Source organism: Equus asinus, chromosome 2, assembly GCF_041296235.1.
Source record: "Equus asinus isolate D_3611 breed Donkey chromosome 2, EquAss-T2T_v2, whole genome shotgun sequence".
Classification (NCBI taxonomy): domain Eukaryota; kingdom Metazoa; phylum Chordata; class Mammalia; order Perissodactyla; family Equidae; genus Equus; species Equus asinus.
The window spans coordinates 41465022-41482419 of NC_091791.1; the positions used below are offsets into that span (position 1 = coordinate 41465022).

The following is a 17398-nucleotide window of genomic DNA, read 5'->3' on the forward strand; positions in this document are numbered from 1 at the left end:
ACAAACTACAAATCAAAGAGTATTAAGCGGTAGATTTTTAATTTCTCACTGAAAAACATCAAGAGATGATATGGCAAAAGCCAAGAGAATTATTTTATGAGGATATATACCATCCTTGTTTTATGGAATAAAGAGATAATACTAAATGATGACAGCCAGAATCAATACCATGACGAAGTGGGTATTGCAGATCGATTCCTATAAGTGATTCATTTGAATGGGGCCTCAAAAAATAAAAGAAGATAAAAACCCTTCCTCATGTGGCTGGCTATCTTGAATTTTAGCCAATAGGGCATGGGTTCTTAAACTGCAGATAGCAGACATGGGCTTTGTAGGGGGTCTGTGGACCCTCTGACACTGCATATAAAAATTATGTGCCTGTGCCCGCATGGGTATACCACGCACGGAGGTGTCTTATCCTTTTTTGAGTCAAGAAGCCTGTTGGTAGCCTATGGACCCCTTCTCAGAAAAACATTTTTAAACATATAAAATAAAACACAAAAGATTACAAAGAAAAAAACTAACTACAGTTATCAAAATGGTTTTTAAAAATTACAGCACAGTAATAAATATACTTCTTTATCAACACATTAAATAACAAGATCTAGCTGTTTAGATAGCTGTGACAACTATCTTAATCGTGTAGTAGCAAAGAGCACAGATATTTTTGTGACATAAGCAACAACATAATGTGATAAGAAAATATCTGTCATTTCTATTGGCGACACAATCACAACTTCCTGCTAACACTACTGTGGTTTGTTGTCTGTGTTCATCATGAAAGGAAGCAAGAAATTTCTGTGATAGGTCATAAAATATAATTTCCCCACCCATATTCACAACCTCCCTGAATTCTCTGTACTCTAGATGAAGAATCTCTGATCTCCGTCTGTATCCATCTTGAAGGGATTTGTTTATAAGCCTCCGGGAAAGGTAGAACATTAGACCAGAAAGCACTCAATGAACTGGTTTCAATAAGGCCCTGCGGACACAGAGCCCTGGACAGTCTTAAAATAATAGGGAGAAGGTGAAGGGCTCTCTGAGGAGGGACCATAAGGAGAGCTCTAGGAATTTCTAGAACAAACCTCAGAAAAGTATAACCCTCCTCGTACTAAAACAAGATAGAAATTTCTTCCATGGCTCTTTACAGGGAGACTAACGTGTCATAACTAAGGAAGAATAACCTCAATAACATCATTAAAGGAAGCACAACGAGTTCCACAGAACCTTTTTAAAAATAATATTTTTTTAAAACAAAACAATAGCAACACACCAAACACAACTCAATGGGGACTCATGAAGGAAAGCCAGGTACTCAGCTTTCTGAATTCAGATGTGAGTGACATCCTGACAGGCCACTGACCTGGGTCAGTCAGTCAGAACTGAACACTGGCCCCACGGTCAACAGCAAGAGGTGGCAAACTTTTCTTAAAGGGTCAGACAGTAAATATTTCCAGCTTTACAGACCGTATGGTCTATTGCAAATACTTATCTCTTGTGAAAGCCCCCACAGACAATGTGTAAATGAATGGGCGCCGCCGTGTTCCAATCATCTTTATTTATAGACACTGAAATCTGAATTTCATATACTTTTCACATGTCATAAAATATAATTCTTCCTTTGAGATTTTTACCCAACCATTTAAAAAATGTAAAAACCATTCTTAGCTCACAGGTCAGACCAAAACAGGCAGGGGACCGAATGCAGCCCACAGGATATAATTTCCTAACTCCTGGTCCACAGGGTCGAGGTCCCCCAGACAGCTCCTTGACTCTTGTATCCTTCTCTTTCCTCGAGCCGCTGCCTACATCAAATTTTCAGGTAATTACTAGGTCCACATTTTATATACAACTATACACAAAGACAACCAGCATGATACAACGAAGACAGACGCGGCTTCAGAATTTTCACGCTCCATGGAAATAAGAAGGTAATCTAGGATGAACTAGCAGCAAAGAATGGTTTAGTTCCCAGTCTCTTCATTAAAATAAACACACACAGAAACATACAAAAAAGGGCAGCAAAATTTGAATGTACAACTTTCTCTAGTTCCAGGATCATATGTTAGTTTTTTAGAAGCCTATAAAAATATGTATAATCAGCTGAATCACTTACTTTGTGTGTTGTAGCCTTTCCAGAACTAGAGCTCCCAGTGAAAACGAGGCCGTATCATGTTTCACAGCACACAATTAACTCGGTACAATGCCAGTAAGAAACCCTTCATTCCAAATGTCATTCAGATGTCCCTGAGCTTCTATCTATTCTGAAACAAAACAAAGTACTAGGCCACTGAACTTGGTAAACTTGGGTTGTCTCTATTATTATATTGGCAGACCAGAATGCCCCGGGGAATTTACCGCTGCTCCCTATTTTAGTGTCCTCATCTATGATTTATAATACTTATAACTACCCATTCTGGGGAGCTGCTAGGATAATTAATAAGAATTTGTGAATAAGCCTTACTGAGCATGACGAAAGAAAGGTATTATGCATACCCAGAGGAACCCTGTTATAATTCAGGGAGGTGGCAATTACCCTCATGGAAACACAATGCACATCAAATCAAGTCTCCTAGAAATGTGTAACTGCACTCAGAAGATGCGCTAAACTACATGAGCCTAGTGTTCAACACAGGTCCCAGCAGCCCTTCCAAACGCTGGCTCTGTAAGTGTTCCACCGTAGGGTAGGTTTCGTTACCTCTCTGTGTTTTCTTATACTTTCACAATTGGTTCTGGTAATGAGGCTGTGTATATGACACGGGCTTCTTCAACCATGAAAGATTAAATTCTGTGCTGAGCTGTGGAAATGCCAATGAAACCTCTAGTACATCCAGAGAATAGGCCCGTAGCTTGTGGGGCTTTGGGAACTTGTAGCTCATGAATGCTCGACTGTGCAGAGCTCACATAACGAACAAGGCAAGGTCTAGAGTTACATGTAAGTCACTGCAATTATTTCCAGGGACACTCATTCTTGAGTATATGCATTCACCCACTAGAACACTGAAGCTTTGTATTATTAAGGTGAAATGTTGGGTTCAATTCCAAACACTACTGTTCCTATAACTGGCCGCGGAGCCTCAGCCAAACTAACATTTATTGCCTTTTAATAGCATTTGCTAAAATCCACATCTTCTAAAAATTATACAACATTCCAAAAAAAAACCCTGAGGAAAATCACTTTCAAAGAAACCACATCGTCTTTTTAGTTTCTTCACTGCATTAATCTGCATCCACAAAGACAAAATTAAAATCTATGCTTAAATAATCAGAATAATCTTCTTCATTACGACAGTCATAGTATCCGTTACATCTGTAACATTAAACGAAGGATAAAAAATGATTGAAAACATGGTATTGATGGTTAGGAGGTAGTCATTTCCACTTACGGTTGTTTGTCCTCAGGCAAGTTATTTAAGCTCAATAAGCCTTACAGTTCTCAACTATAAAATGTGGATAAGAACATCAACTACTTCATAGGCCATTATGAAGATGAGATGAAATACTGTATGGAAAGTCCCTAAATAAATGTCTGTTTCCTTCCCCTATTTAGGGAACTGCAAAATTGTCATTTATAAGAAATATATATATTTGGTCATTCAGATGGCTGAAATATATTTCTCAGATAAATTTGGTCTTCATCCACAAGTCCTGGTTCACAGCTCCCCAAATCCTTGGAATTTCCTGAGCGATAAACACAACAGGAGCATCTTTTGTAATAACATTTGGTCTATTGTCCTCAGCTCCTGAAAATAGCCCAGGGCCATAAAAGTGAAATGGATGGCTTGTTTATGTCAGCGAAGGTGATCTGTGGACCCCACCCAAGGGTGAGGGCTAGTTGCCAGGAGAACCGGCCATGTGATCAAAGGATTGGAGCTTTCAGAACATCCCCACCCCCAACCGAGTTCCGGGAGGGGTGGGAGGCTTGAGGTTGAATCCAGGCTCCAAGTTCCATGAAGACAGGAGCTCTTTTGTTCAGGACCTCACCCTATGTATCTCTTCATCTGGCTGTTTATTCGTATCCTTTAATATCCTTTGTAATAAATCAATAATCTAGTGAGTAAATGGGTTCTCTTGAGTTCTGTGAGCTGTTGTAGCAAATTAAACCAGAGGAGGGTGTCGTGGTTCCTGGGAACTTATGATCTATGGCCAGTCAGTCAGGAGCACAGGTAACAAACTGGACTTGAGACAGGCTCTGAAGTGGACAGCGGTCTTGTAGGACTGAGTTCTTTACCTGTGGAATCTGATTGTGTCTCTGGGTAGGTAGTGTCAGAATAATTCTCAGATACTGCTGGCATCCGAGAACACTTGTTGGTGTGGGGAAGCCTATACACACACACACACACACACACACACACACACTTTGGAACTGGGTCCAGGAACCTAAAAAGAAGAACCCAGTTGGATCAACAAGGTACCTTCCTGAACCCTGACGGAGACTTATAATGTCATCAAGAATTAATATCATAGTGTGATGTTTAAAAGGCTTATTAAATCACAGCATCAACACTGAGAAGAAAATGGAAGAAACCAGGTATTTATGATGACTCAGATTTTTCCATTCACTAAATGTGGCTACTGTGCAGAGACAATATGTCCTTTTGACAGAATTTTGTATCCAAGGTGTCTCACCCTGGGAAGGCATGGTTCCCGTGATTTAATTTCTATACTATCACCACTACTCTCTTCACTTAAATAACATAACTCCTCTCCAGTAAAGGAGTCCCATCTCACCTCCTACAATTACACCCAGCCAATGCCACTCTCCTCCACATGAGCAACGGGTCCAGCCTCTCACAAAATGGTCTCCTCAGAATCAGAATCCAGGCCTTTCTAGTGGCCATCACTGAGACTATGGCCCAGGATTGCTAAAAACTTGGACGTTCCTGACCTATAAGTGTAGAATGAGACAACTCCCCAAGATGTTTCATCCAATCATGGAAGGTGCCTTTTACAATCTCCCTATTTCTAGGCACTCCTTATTGGTCCCCAGTGAAATAGAAGCATTATCTGGTTGCCAACATCCTTAAGCCTTGACTTCAAGTTGGGTCAAATGTGAAAAACACATTGGTGGCCCGCTTTCCTTTTATCATCTACAAACCACACTTATCACTTGGTGCAAGTATTAGCAGCTGTGGCGGAAACAAGTCATTCTGTTCACATTTGCTGAATACTGACATGGTGGTAAGGCTAAGCAAGAAAAACTATTACCCACACTTGCTGAGTCTGAGCACAAAGAAAATTTATTTTCCAATTATTCACTTTATGTCACCATAAGGAAAGAAACGTGTGTGATGACGAAGGTAACATGCATTTGCTAGTGGGAGCCAGTCGGTCTTTTTTAAAAAGTGTTGGGGAACGTCTCTAAATAGAATTCATTATTATTATCTTGAGATATTAGCAGTAGGCAGCTGCCAAAATATTTTACAAATGAAGTAGTAAAACATTGCTGTTACCTACCCAGCTGTGTTGGCTACTTGGCCTGAAGTCTCATTGCCTCTGTGAAATAAACAACTTACTAACCACAGAAGAGCTAATAAGATTTTAGCTTCTCCTAAGGGTAACTCTCTAAAGATTTACTTCACTTAAATGAGTTCCTGTCTGACTATTTGTTCACAAACTCGCTTCATGAGATGGTGAGGACTCAATGAGTTAATACGCAGGAAACCTCTGGAACTGTGACAGCCACAAAAGAAGCGCTCAATGCCGGTGATAAGCAAGTCAAAACAGAGGAGTAACTTTCTATCAAAACATGCTCTAAAAATCACAACTCCTGAGAAACATGCAAATCCCACAGTTGAAATTTTAATGTCTAGGTTTTATTAGATCTCTTCTTATTCATATGGCTAATTTAAACACAATGAATGAATGCAAAAATTTTTCCTCAAAACTTTGTTGTATTAGTGCCCAGGGGTCCGAGAGCTGTAATTACTCATACAATTTAAGAAAAGACTCTCTATTGGGACTCAGCAACTTAGGTAGATATATGTGGCAGGACCACACAATTACTGTAATCAACTTTGTGGTACTTCACAAATTTATGAAACAATGGAAATGGAAGGGTTAAGAGACAAAATGGGAAATTCTGAGACCTACAACAACTAAGGCTTTAGTGTGGAACTGAACTTGGCCCAACTCTCGCCTAATATAGTTTTATCTGTATGGCACATTATGCAATCATTGGCATCTTTTTTTTTTTTCATAAAATGATTAAACCTTTTGAGAAGGCTTAAGGAAGCGAGTAAGGTTAGGGGAGTGGGCTGAATTTTCTAAAGAGAAACAGGCTGGCCGACTAAAACTATTTCAAAATGGTAAAGGTACATTTTTCAAAGACTGCTCTTTAGTCTGTATTTTCTATCTCTAGAGTGTCAAAACAAAATGCTAAGGCTAAATCAGGGTGTAACTATGACTCACCGATAATCAACTTGGGAGCGTTTTTTTTTTTTTTTTCTTTTTTTTTAATTTAAGGAAAATATTTCCCAGTAAATAAAAGAAGAAATAAAGCTGTAGAAAATGGGTAGGGCCTCTTTCAAAGAGCATGTGATAAAGAGAAAAGTGCTAAGTGTGCAATTAGGAGGTCAGAGTTCCAGCTTAGGGCCAGTATTGAGAACAGCCGGCCGGGAAGATGGCCCTGGGCTGTAGCAAAGCTCTTAAATACTGTGTATCAACTGTAATATAAAGGGCTTGAAGACAGCTCTTAATTTTCCTTCCAGAAGTAAAATGCTAGGGTTCTTTAAAAAACATATTTTTAAAGTAGGAACAGCCTGAATAAAAAGTAAATAATTTAAAATTTTAACCTAGTAGAAAAAGGAATTTAAAAAATATATAAAAAGTCAGTTGGTATTTTTATTGCTTTTGGCTGAAGGCCACGGTAAGACCGACTGGGCAAAAGGTTGAAAGAATATAAAGGCTGTGGGTAGGGTATTGCAATTAGAAAAAGTAAAGGCTATGTTTAGAATATACTTTAAAACAGAGTTTGAATGGGCTAAAAATCTATAATTAAAGACTATAAGGCTTTGTAGCTATAGCTAATTATGGCAGGCGCAGTTCCTGATTGGGTCATTCAATAAATATTTAGTGAATGAAGTGAACAAATACATAAGTGAGGATTTGACAGGAACTAAAAAGGGAAGGGATTTTAGAGACCATACGGAAAACAGAATAATACACAACAGGACCAGCAGTGGAGGACCAAAAAGTTCATTCAGGGTTTTTATGCTTTTTGGGTTTTTTTGTAAGGAAGAGTGGCCCTGAGTGAACATCTGTTGCCAATCTTCCTCTTTTCGCTTGAGGAAGATCGTCTCTGAGCTAACATCTGTGCCAATCTTCCTCTATTTTTGTATGTAGGTTGCTGCCACAGCATGGCTGCTGAGGAATGGTGTAGGTCTGTGCCCAGGATCTGAACCTGTGAACCCTGGACTGCTGAAGTGGAGCACATGAATTTAACCACTATGCTACTGGGCAGGCCACTCATTCAGATTTTTAATAGTAGGAAAATTATGAAAATAAAAATCATCACCAATATCTTGAGTTGACGATTTTGCTAGAAACTGGGAAGGCATGAATTATCCGTAAATAAATAATGATTGGGGAAGGGTATAGGTGAATGAGGTAATAGGGATAAATCAGACTTTATTGTAGGAAGTTTAAGTCACTGAGTAAGGTCTCCAAATGATTTTTAAGGCACACATCAGCATAAATTAAAAAGAAAAGGTAACTGTGGTATTATTAGACTGGACGTAGATGTTTAGTGGATAAAAATTAATACATTTTTATAACAAAACATATAAAGGAGTTGTTAACTAGGTATTTAAAGCAAATATTAACCTGGCATAGAAATAATCATCTTTAATGATGTAGCCTTTAATATAATGTAGTCATGTAACTCTTTTAGAAAAGCTTTATAACAGGTCACAGACCATATACTTTTATTGCCAAAAATTAGTATTTGGTGCTCACAGACTGAGCTTGTCATGTTTATGACGCAGTCATGCTTCCACAATACTAGTTACAGCAAAATCAACTTCAGGAGTAAATTCGAAATGCAGAAACAATTGCTGATAAGATTTTAAAGGAAGTCACACCAGCGAACTGATGGAAGTCTTTTTATACACTATGTGTTATCAGAAGCAAGCTATATTTCAAGTTTTAATACAGTGGCTCTCTTGCAGAGAGAAAAAATATTTCCATCTGGTGAACCAATTTATTCTAAATTGAAAAAATTGTTTGGCGATCGAAAATGCCAAAAAGAGGAACAAGACCAAATTTGCAACAAATCCAGTGTTGTTGATTAACCAATGAACCTCCTGAAAAGCTGTATTTAATCTTTATTAGAAGCAAAGGGAGCTTAGATGCCAGTGTGAGTCTGAAAAGGAGTGGTGTCCTGTGCCTGGTGCCAGGCTTCCGGAGAGAGGGGACAAAAAGCTTTGGGGGCTCTGAAAGCAGGGGGCACTCAGTGTGCTTCTGATCCCAGAGAGACCCCAGGGGAGAGGAAGCATGGACAGATTCCAGCAGCCCCTGGAGCTCCTCAAAGTCCCAGAATGGTCACATCAGAGAAGGAGCCCAGTTCTCACACTTGTGGGAGCACTGGGGAAGTGTCAAGGATCTTAGCCAGCCTCACTGAGTTTCCCCCAGAGTTGTGCCAGAGCAGCACAGTGACCTTAGAGTACCCAAGGGGAGCACAGAAGAAGCAAGGAGGATGTTGAAACTGAAGGGTGCTTTCATACAGGAATGCACTTGAACTGGACCAACACTAAGGATGAGACAGGACAACGCTCATCTCTAAGGATGCTTGCACAGGCAGAGGCCACCAAGGCATGATGAGCACTCACCACCCCAGGCCTTAGCGCTTTGTAGGGAAAAAGGATTAAATTAAATATTTCTGTCTAGCGATTTGACTTAAGTTTACTTGTTCCTAAAGTGCTCCCTTTATAAGAATGATACAGGTATGGTAAGGTGTAGGTACGATATGAAACGTTAACGGTACACAGGAATCAAGAAGAGGCAGAGATTAATAAAAAAAATGCTGGTTATAATATAAAATAATCCAATTAAAAATATCAAAGAGCTCACAAAACAGTAAGAAACTGCCAGACCAAAATCTTTGAGAAGACAGGAGCCCAAGAGGTAGGCAAGCAGGGAGACACTTGGATCCTGATGGGGGCAGATTTGAACTGAGTTTGACAGCCTCACAGGGGAGGTGAAACAGAAATCAAAGGCAGAACCCACCCAAGTCGGGAGAATAAAAAGGCCTTCCTTACATTAAGCTGAGGCTCCTAAGAGTCACACCCTCAAAATAAGAGGGAACCAGAATAAACCCACTTCCCACCCGAGAGACTGCAAGGACAGCTGCCTTGGCATTGAAAGTACATGTAGGGGGGTGGGGTCCCTGAGAAGGTGTATTCACAAGCTGGCCCTTGTGTGCAAAATCGCAGCTCCAATTCACATGACCTGGGTCGTCTAAAACACGTTCAGAGGTAAATTTAGTTTGAAGTGGTCCCAGACTAGCAGTGCCGCCACACACCTGGCAGAAACAAAAGCAAATCCTCTGGAAAAAAAAAAGGCCATTCATCCTAAGCCTCAAAGAATCTCTACAAGTAATTTTTCAGTGGTCATGACAAATATCCAGGCAAAAATAAGCGAGCATCCAAAAGCACAGATAAGAGAGGAGAGGAGGAAACCTAAGAAAAATATAGATCCCAAAAGCAAATTCATTCTCTAACGAATTCGGCAGCCATTTATGCAACAATGTTTATTGAGTAGCTACTCTGTGCCAGGCTGCGGGGTGCACATGCCATTTCAGCCGTCATCTGCACAAATCACCCAGGAGATGAGAGGTTAGTTGAACTACCATTATGTTTATTTACCTTTAGTTTCTGTACTTTCCTAAGGCTTCAAACGCAAGGACAAATGAGTGCCCATTATTATTTAGTGATAGATTGTGAAATAAATAGTAATCTCCTAGGACTGAGATTGACATCGTTCATTCCTTTCCCAGACTCTCATTCCCTAAAGGTTCCACGTTCAAGTTAAGTCTAATCCCCTAAAAAACCACAGAGCCACGTGCATTAACAGAAATGTGATGGAAGACAAAGACTATCTCAGAGACCTAAAATGCAGGTTAACATTTATCTTCAATTGTAAATGTTCAAACAGATGATCTTGGAATAACAGCACGAACTAGGACAACATTTTTTCAGGTAGATCTGGAAAGCTGAAAGCACAGGAAGGGTGGAGAGAAGTTAGTCCAATATTGACTTATATAGGGATTGTCTTTCCTGGGCAACATCTTGACAAAATCTTACTGACATTTGGGTTACTCTGCTGCGTCCACACCAATTATCAACCTTTGTCTTCTCTCCAGCTTTTCACAATAAGGATCCAAACTGTCAGCTCTAGACTTCTGCATTTGTTCGCTCTTATTAGATATTCTGGTAGTTGCCAGTTTCTGAATCATCAGAATGGTATGACCTGCGCTTGCTTTCTTCTCCTTGCTTGCCAAATCATGACAGTGATTTGGTGTAATCAAACACACCAAATGTGGTGTAATAATAATGATTACAACAGCGACTGCATAGACGTGACTTCCTCTGCACCTGGAACTGTATAAGCCACTTTTTAGGAGTTATTTACTCCTCACAATGATTTTAAGGGGTAAGTCATTATTACTACCATCTTACAGAGGAGCAAACTATGGGCCAGAGAGGGTACATCCTGAAGCAGAGATATAGGGGGAGCAAAAGCATGAGCTCAAAGATGGACAGATCTGAACTTAAATCCTGCCCTGCCCCTGGCATTTCTCTTCCCCTAGAAGGAGACTCAGTTTTCTGGGGTGAAGGCTGCCATAGGAAGGAAATGAAATACAGCGTGTCTGAGGGCCTGGCCTCTGGGAACTGCTTGTTTCTCCTTCCTTCCAATGGTTACTTATCTGGAAATTCATGTCTGGCATTTGGCAGCATCTTCAAATAGTTTTAAGAGTAGTTACTTCCAGGAAAATAAGGTAGTATTGTCCAGAATTTTTAAAATGATAAAAAGGTAGATAATCTCTTACATTTATGGAGAGCTTTAAGTTCTCAATAGCCTTTCACTCCTTCTCAACCATTGGCTTGTTTGATCCTTTGGAAAATATTTAATATCTCAGTTGACTTTTTGGACTGGTTATCTACAGGACATAATAACATGGTCTGTGGGCCTTGAAAAATGCTAATCCAGGGAACAATGCAAGAAGAAAGGATCAGGTCTCTGCCTTTCTTTCCAGTCGTTGAGGAGACCTGCCCCTTTCCTTCTCCTGGGTACCTATATGTGTGTGGGGGTGGGAGGTGGCCAGAGCTGGAGGTAAGTCAAGGGCAGGAGGGAGGAATGCAACACGTAGCTGTCAGGTTGCCATGGTCAGGAGGCCTAGCACAGAAGGAATATGCTCCCTTCCCTTATAAAAGAACATTGCATTTTTTCTCAAGTTTGTGATAAAATTATCCTACATTCTCTTATTTAAACCAAAACTATTTACTCTTCTTAGAGTGGTCTGAACTTAAAGTTATATTCATCCAGATACTGTGGAAAAACCCCTGGGAAAGGTGTATTCAGCCCGGTAGACTGCCTGGCACACAGTAGGGCTCAGCAAAGATCTGAAGTGACTGCAGTGACTGACGCGTGTCCTCTGTTGACAATGGCAGAAAATAACACGACAATTCTCCGTGAGGCCCTGAAAAGGTCAGCCCAACCTTGTTTCTAAGAGAGCTTCCTAGATTGGCAAAACTCACTTCTCAAACAATTGGTTAGTTCGGAGGTTACACGTCTGGACAGATTTTGCTTTGGCCTACAAGATTTCAAAATACATTTTGAGTTAACATTTAATGGTTGAGAAATTTCATACGCATTTACAGCTGGCTTGCTTTACCCCATAGTATCTTTCTGGACCATTTGGGAACTCGTGGTGGTGCCTGGATTATAATCATGTTAGCTAAATAAAAGTTCAGGAGTCCTGTTGGCTGTTTCAGGTGTTAATTTAATCCTATACAGAACACACATACACCCCAAACAATCAACAGAAGGTTCAAAATGTACCAATGCCAAAAACGAACCCTCTGGGCCTCAAATTTCTCACTCTCTGAGAACTGACTGTGCGGTTCCCACAATCATTTTGTAAAGTCCTGTTCTCAAACCCTCCATTTCACAGGCTCTTGCTGACTAGAGGCATGAAGGGGAAAGAGCACCAGCCCCTTTATTACTAATGCTTGAAAAAGCCCCCCCTCCCCCCCAGAACTGGAAAGGAATTCTTGATGCAAGCAGGGAAAAATAATTAAAACTCCACCGATACAAAAAGCCACTAAGTGCCACAGCAGCTTGTCATTTAGAAGACATCATTTAGAATTTTACTGAAATTAAATGAAATAGGAATGTAACACAAGTGATTTTCACTTGACTATATTTTGAAATATATTACAATACTGAGAGTCTCCCACTCTCAAATCCCTCCTATAGAAGGTAGCTGGACCCCTACCATTCTCCCTTTTCAAATTGATGCTGCCTTCCTCCCGGCCCCTCCTGCTGGTCCAGTGTGGTCCCCTGAAACCACAGAGCCCTCACTCCCTTTCCCTTGTGCTCAAGCCCACACTTCTAGTCCCCGAGGATACCGCCACTCTCCCTCCCAGTTCTTGTTTTTTTTCATCTCTCCTCTGGCCCACCAAAATACACTTCAAAGATATTTTAGTGCTAAACATTATAAGATAATAGTGATAATACTATTACACACACTACAAATGCATTACATTACTAATACATTACTCGTAATAATAGGTGCTCAATAAATGTTTATTACTATGTGCCAAGCACAACTATTTGAGAGAGGTCAGCCGATTCCATAACCACCATAATCTTCTGAGGCTTGCAGGGTGGTGTTAAAGAGGAGTGCTCAGCAGTCAGACTGCTGGTTGGGATCTTAACAAGGCTTGCAGAGCATCTTTGGTGTGGCCCAAATGCTGCCTACAGGGCGCCTTCCAGCTCTAAGAGTCTGTGATTACTGCTTCCATTGTTAAGGATGCAAAATTTATAGGAGCCCCTATTGCTAAGTAGGAAAGGAACTTTTCTTTTTGGCAAGCCCTCTGTTTTCCATAAAGGGGATGGCTCAAATTCATTCCGAAGAGAACAGAGCCCTCTCCAAACAGTCCCCTCATCTCACTCCCCCAAGCCGAGTCGTCCCCCAGGACTGAACTTGAAGTGCCACCCGGTGCCAATAGGGAGCTGAACGAAGCTAGAAGGTTAAATCCTGCCAGCGTAGAAATTCAATTTCCTCCTGTAAGTCTAGATAATTGCCGTTTCCTCTATGAATGTCTGTCATTAACGTCCACTCCAAGGAGGTTCCGTGGACAAAACCCCAATGACTGTCGCTGACGTGTGCCCAGCGACCAGACCTGGCAGATCCTTGGTCAGCTCAACCCACCACCCGCTCGACCTGCGAGGAGATCATACAGGAGAAAAGGCGGGTCTGGAAGAGCTCTTGGGGAAGAAAGGAAATTTCCTATCTCTGGTCCTTGCTCTTTATCGGGACCCACTTTGCAAGCTCTGGGGGGTCTAACCCGGCGTGACGACTCAGGAGCGCAGGTTCCCAGAGGCGCGGGGTGGAGAGAGACCTGCCAGGAGAGGGCTGCCCGGGGAATCCCAGCCGAGCCTCGCCCTCCTGCTCTCCCTCCGCCGCGCCCTCCTCTTCCTCCCGCTCCTCCTCCTCCCGGCGCCCGAGCCTCCGCGCCGCGGCCGCTCGCCTCCTCCCGGGGAGGGTGGGATCCAAGTGCCCCGGCGGGGTCGCCGCCGTACGGTTGGAGGGGAGGAGGAAGGCAGGCGACTCGAAGCCTACCGTCTTCTGCTTCTTGAGCCCCGACATACTGGCTGGCTGCGGCTGTACCCGGCGAGCTGGAACTCGGAGCCCGGCTCCTGGGAGCAGAGACGCGAGGACGCGCAGATGGCGGTGGCGGCGGCAGCGTCTGCTACCGAACTCTGGGGAAGGAGGTATAAAAAGGCTCCGCAGACACGTCGCACTTCCCTTGACCAGCCCCCTCCTCCTACTCCTCCTCCCGCCGCGCTCCTCTCCGCCCCGTCGGCTCCGCCAGCAGCGCCCAGCCCAGGGGACCCGGCCGCCGTCTGGGCGGGGTCCCCGGCGCGGCTCCCTACTCGCGGGAGCTGCTCCGCCAGCCCAGGTCCGAGGTAGGACCTGGCGGCCCGAGGGGCGGATTGGCCTGCCCCGCGCACACCCCCGGGTCAAGTTCACCCTCACCCTTCCCACGCCCGGCGGGTCACAGCGTCCCCTTCCTCCCACCACCCCCTCCCCCCCACCCCCGCCTCTTCAAGGAGGCCTTCCTGCCTCTGGGACTTAAGGGCTTAGTTGGTTAAGAGCAAGGATGCTTGAAACTGCCAGGCTTGTTGGCATGATCCTCAGCGAGTACCGACGCCCAGCTCGTCTTCATTCGCAGTAGTAACAGCGACGGTTAGTGAACATTTATTGATCCTCACTCTGCGCCCTACTGAGCTTGCCTTAAGCCTCATGCGCCCCCCCCCCCCCCCCCCCAGGCATCAAGTCCTGCTTTCTCCCCATTTTACAAATGAAGCAAGTGAGGCTTTCAAACTTTCTCAAGGTTATATTCCACCTGAGGGGATTCAAACCCGGGCTGTCAGCCTCCACAGGACGGGCTTTCTGCACCAGTGTCATCATACATGATGAAGATAAAATCACGAGGGTAGTGCTTGCCTGCGCCGTATGCATCCGGCACGGTGCTCAGGGGTTACATGAATTCACTCGTTTGGAGCTCACAATATTTTCCTTATGTTACAGATGGGCCAGCTGAAGCACTGCCCCTCCTCACGAAGTCAATTAAGCAAGGCCAGCCCCAGAAAATGACCGAGGGCAGCCCAGCGACTTGTTTCAGTCCATCCCCCAAGTACTCTTGTAGTACGTCTGTGTGTTCAGTAACTAGGATGGGCGCTGTGGGGAAAGGAAAAAGGAGGCCCAAGTTGAGGTTCACAGCCTAGACCATGGGGCTGCAAGGTTTTATCAGAGGACAGCGTGAGGCAACTCTCTTAAAGAACCCAAATGTCTGGGACAAGCAGAGGTAAGGAGGAGAGAGCCTATGCTTAGTGACAAGCACCTTGAGGGCAGTTACTGGGGTCTCACACCACTTTGTACCTTAACTCCTTGCATAATGTCACAAACAGATCAATAGGCCAGTACAGGCAAAAGGTCCATGAAGATGCACAAGGGCCACGCTGCTCGTTCCAGTTTGGTCTTCCTTCTGTGAAAGGGCTAGAAAAGTTATATGCTAAGGAGGTGAGGGATGAAACATTTCTTTCTACCTAATTGTATTTCTGGAAGACTGCCAGGTTTCCAGACAGCACCTGAAGATCTGAGTATTTGCTGACCGCCCTTCTCCATGGGAAGGTGGGAAAGGGAAATAACCAGGAGTCAAAAAACTTAAAAGGCAGCCTGCCTGTTTGTACAGTCTTGGAATGTGAGTATATTTATTTTCCTACTCATTTCGAATAAGGTGACGCCACTCCCTTCAACTGTCAGCAGCTAGGGGGCAAATACTGGGTTTGAGTTGCTGTTCTGCACACAAACTAACACATTTTGAATTTATGTGATGTTTCAACAGTAACATCCCATTGTAATTTCATTGGAAAAATCCTTTTGTATCGATTCCAACCATATCTTGGATCCTGCCAGATCCTGCCAGATCCTGCCCTAAGAGGGAAGGTAAATTAAGTGTGGATAGAGACATAGCAATTTACGTGACTTTTTTTTAATAGTGCCTCTAAAAACGCTGTGTTCTTGAAACAGTAGGAAGTTATGGGCAAATCCCCAAAGGCTACTTCCTGGAAAAGAAATATATGATTGTTTAGACCTGGGAGAGGTTTTGAGATAGTTTGTCCAATTTCCCTACCCCTTTATTTTACATATGGGCAATGTAAGACTGGGCTGAGAGAAGGGAGGTAATCTGACCCTAGTCACTAGTTAGGGGCAGAGTTGAGACTCAAACCCGGGTCAGCCAACTCCCCAAATGCTCTCTGTCCACAAAATCAGCCTCCAGGTCAACTATTTCAAGACCCCAGGATTCTTGTAAGCTGGGCTGTTTATCTTGCTTTAGATTTAATTAATCCTCAAATAGTGCTTCAGAACAGATATCCGTTTACGACTTCCAAAGGCTTGTGAAATAGGAGGCCTCAGCTCCCCTGAACCCAAGCTGGATTGCTTAACACCCTTAACATCATAGATCATCAGTTTAGTTGTAATTCAGCAGGGCAACACTCTGAAAAGTAAAATAATCATTCTTTTTGTATTTTCCCAGGGTCTTTCTTTTAAAGGCAATGTCTTGAATTCTTTTTCAGCTCATTACCCTCTCGCTCCTAGGAGGGGACATTCCTTCTGAAAAGACAGGAGCAACTAGCAGCTTAATTTTGGGAGTCTGATGCAAGCACATCACAAGTGGGAGAAGATTCACTCAGGGGAAGGGAGGAAGGATTGAGGTCTGTCCACTCTGCACACACTCTCCGTAACTTTCTCCGCAGTGTTTCCTCCAAGACTCCACTGTAAAGCACTGTGGCCGACATTGTACCAATTTATAATCCTTGAGACTACTCACAAAATTTGCATGAGGGTTCTTTCTTCTTCCTTATTTTCTTCCTTCCAGGAACTGGCTGGGCTTTAATAATTAGCTTAATGAGGTGGTGATTACTACTTGGTCCTTTTATTGTTTAGATAAGATAGAATCAGATAAACAAGAGAAACACAAATACAAAGAATGCCAGTGTTGGTGAGATGTTTATGCCACAGGATCTTCAACACAGTTTGGGAGGCTTATCACATTTTAGGGGATCTCACTTGGAGGAACCTCCCCTGGATGGTCCTTCCCAAGGAATGCAGCTACATTGCCCCCTAGTGGCTGTAATGCCTAAAAGAGACCTAATTGTTGAAGCCCCTCAGTACAAAAAAAATGCAGCATTTCCCTTGGGTCAACAAGCCCTTAGTGAAAGTCCTGTAAGATCCAAATACTCTTCCCAGGCACAGGTACTACCAAGATGAGCAAGATGTGGTCCCTGTCATCAAGAAAGTCACAACTGGGCTGGCCAGTGGCGCAGCGGTTAAGTTCACACGTTCCACTTCAGCAGCCTGGGGTTCACTGGTTTGGATCCCGGGTGCGCCCATGGCACCCCTTGGCAAGCCATGCTGTGGTAGGCGTCCCACATATAAAGTAGAGGAAGATGGACACGGATGTTAGCTCAGGACCAGTCTTCCCCAGCAAAAAGAGGAGGATTGGCAGCAGTCAGCTCAGGGCTAATCTTCCTCAAAAAAAAAAAAGAAAGAAAGAAACTTACAATCTAGTGAAGGAGACAGACTGCCCCTCGCTCCCACCCCAAT

At 43.1% G+C, this 17398-nt stretch overlaps 2 protein-coding genes across 3 annotated transcripts in view; one reads left to right on the forward strand and one right to left on the reverse strand.

Annotated features, from left to right (window-relative positions):
- Nucleotides 1-14288, reverse strand: part of PAPSS2 (3'-phosphoadenosine 5'-phosphosulfate synthase 2) — a 79488-nt gene extending 65200 nt beyond the window's left edge. Inside the window, exon 1 of one of the 2 annotated variants that reach the window (XM_014864354.3) lies at nt 13847-14288. In XM_014864354.3, coding sequence (XP_014719840.1) covers nt 13847-13873 — 27 coding nt within the window. In that variant the 5' untranslated portion in view covers nt 13874-14288. The remainder of the gene's footprint in view (nt 1-13846) is intronic. The other variant, XM_014864355.3, reaches the window with a different exon arrangement.
- On the forward strand, nt 13952-14704 carry LOC123290349 (uncharacterized). The gene is made up of 2 exons (XM_044781203.1): nt 13952-14193; nt 14557-14704. Exons 1-2 carry the CDS (start codon nt 13952-13954, stop codon nt 14702-14704), a joined length of 390 nt encoding a protein of 129 aa, XP_044637138.1.
- Nucleotides 14705-17398: the final 2694 nt, after the last annotated feature.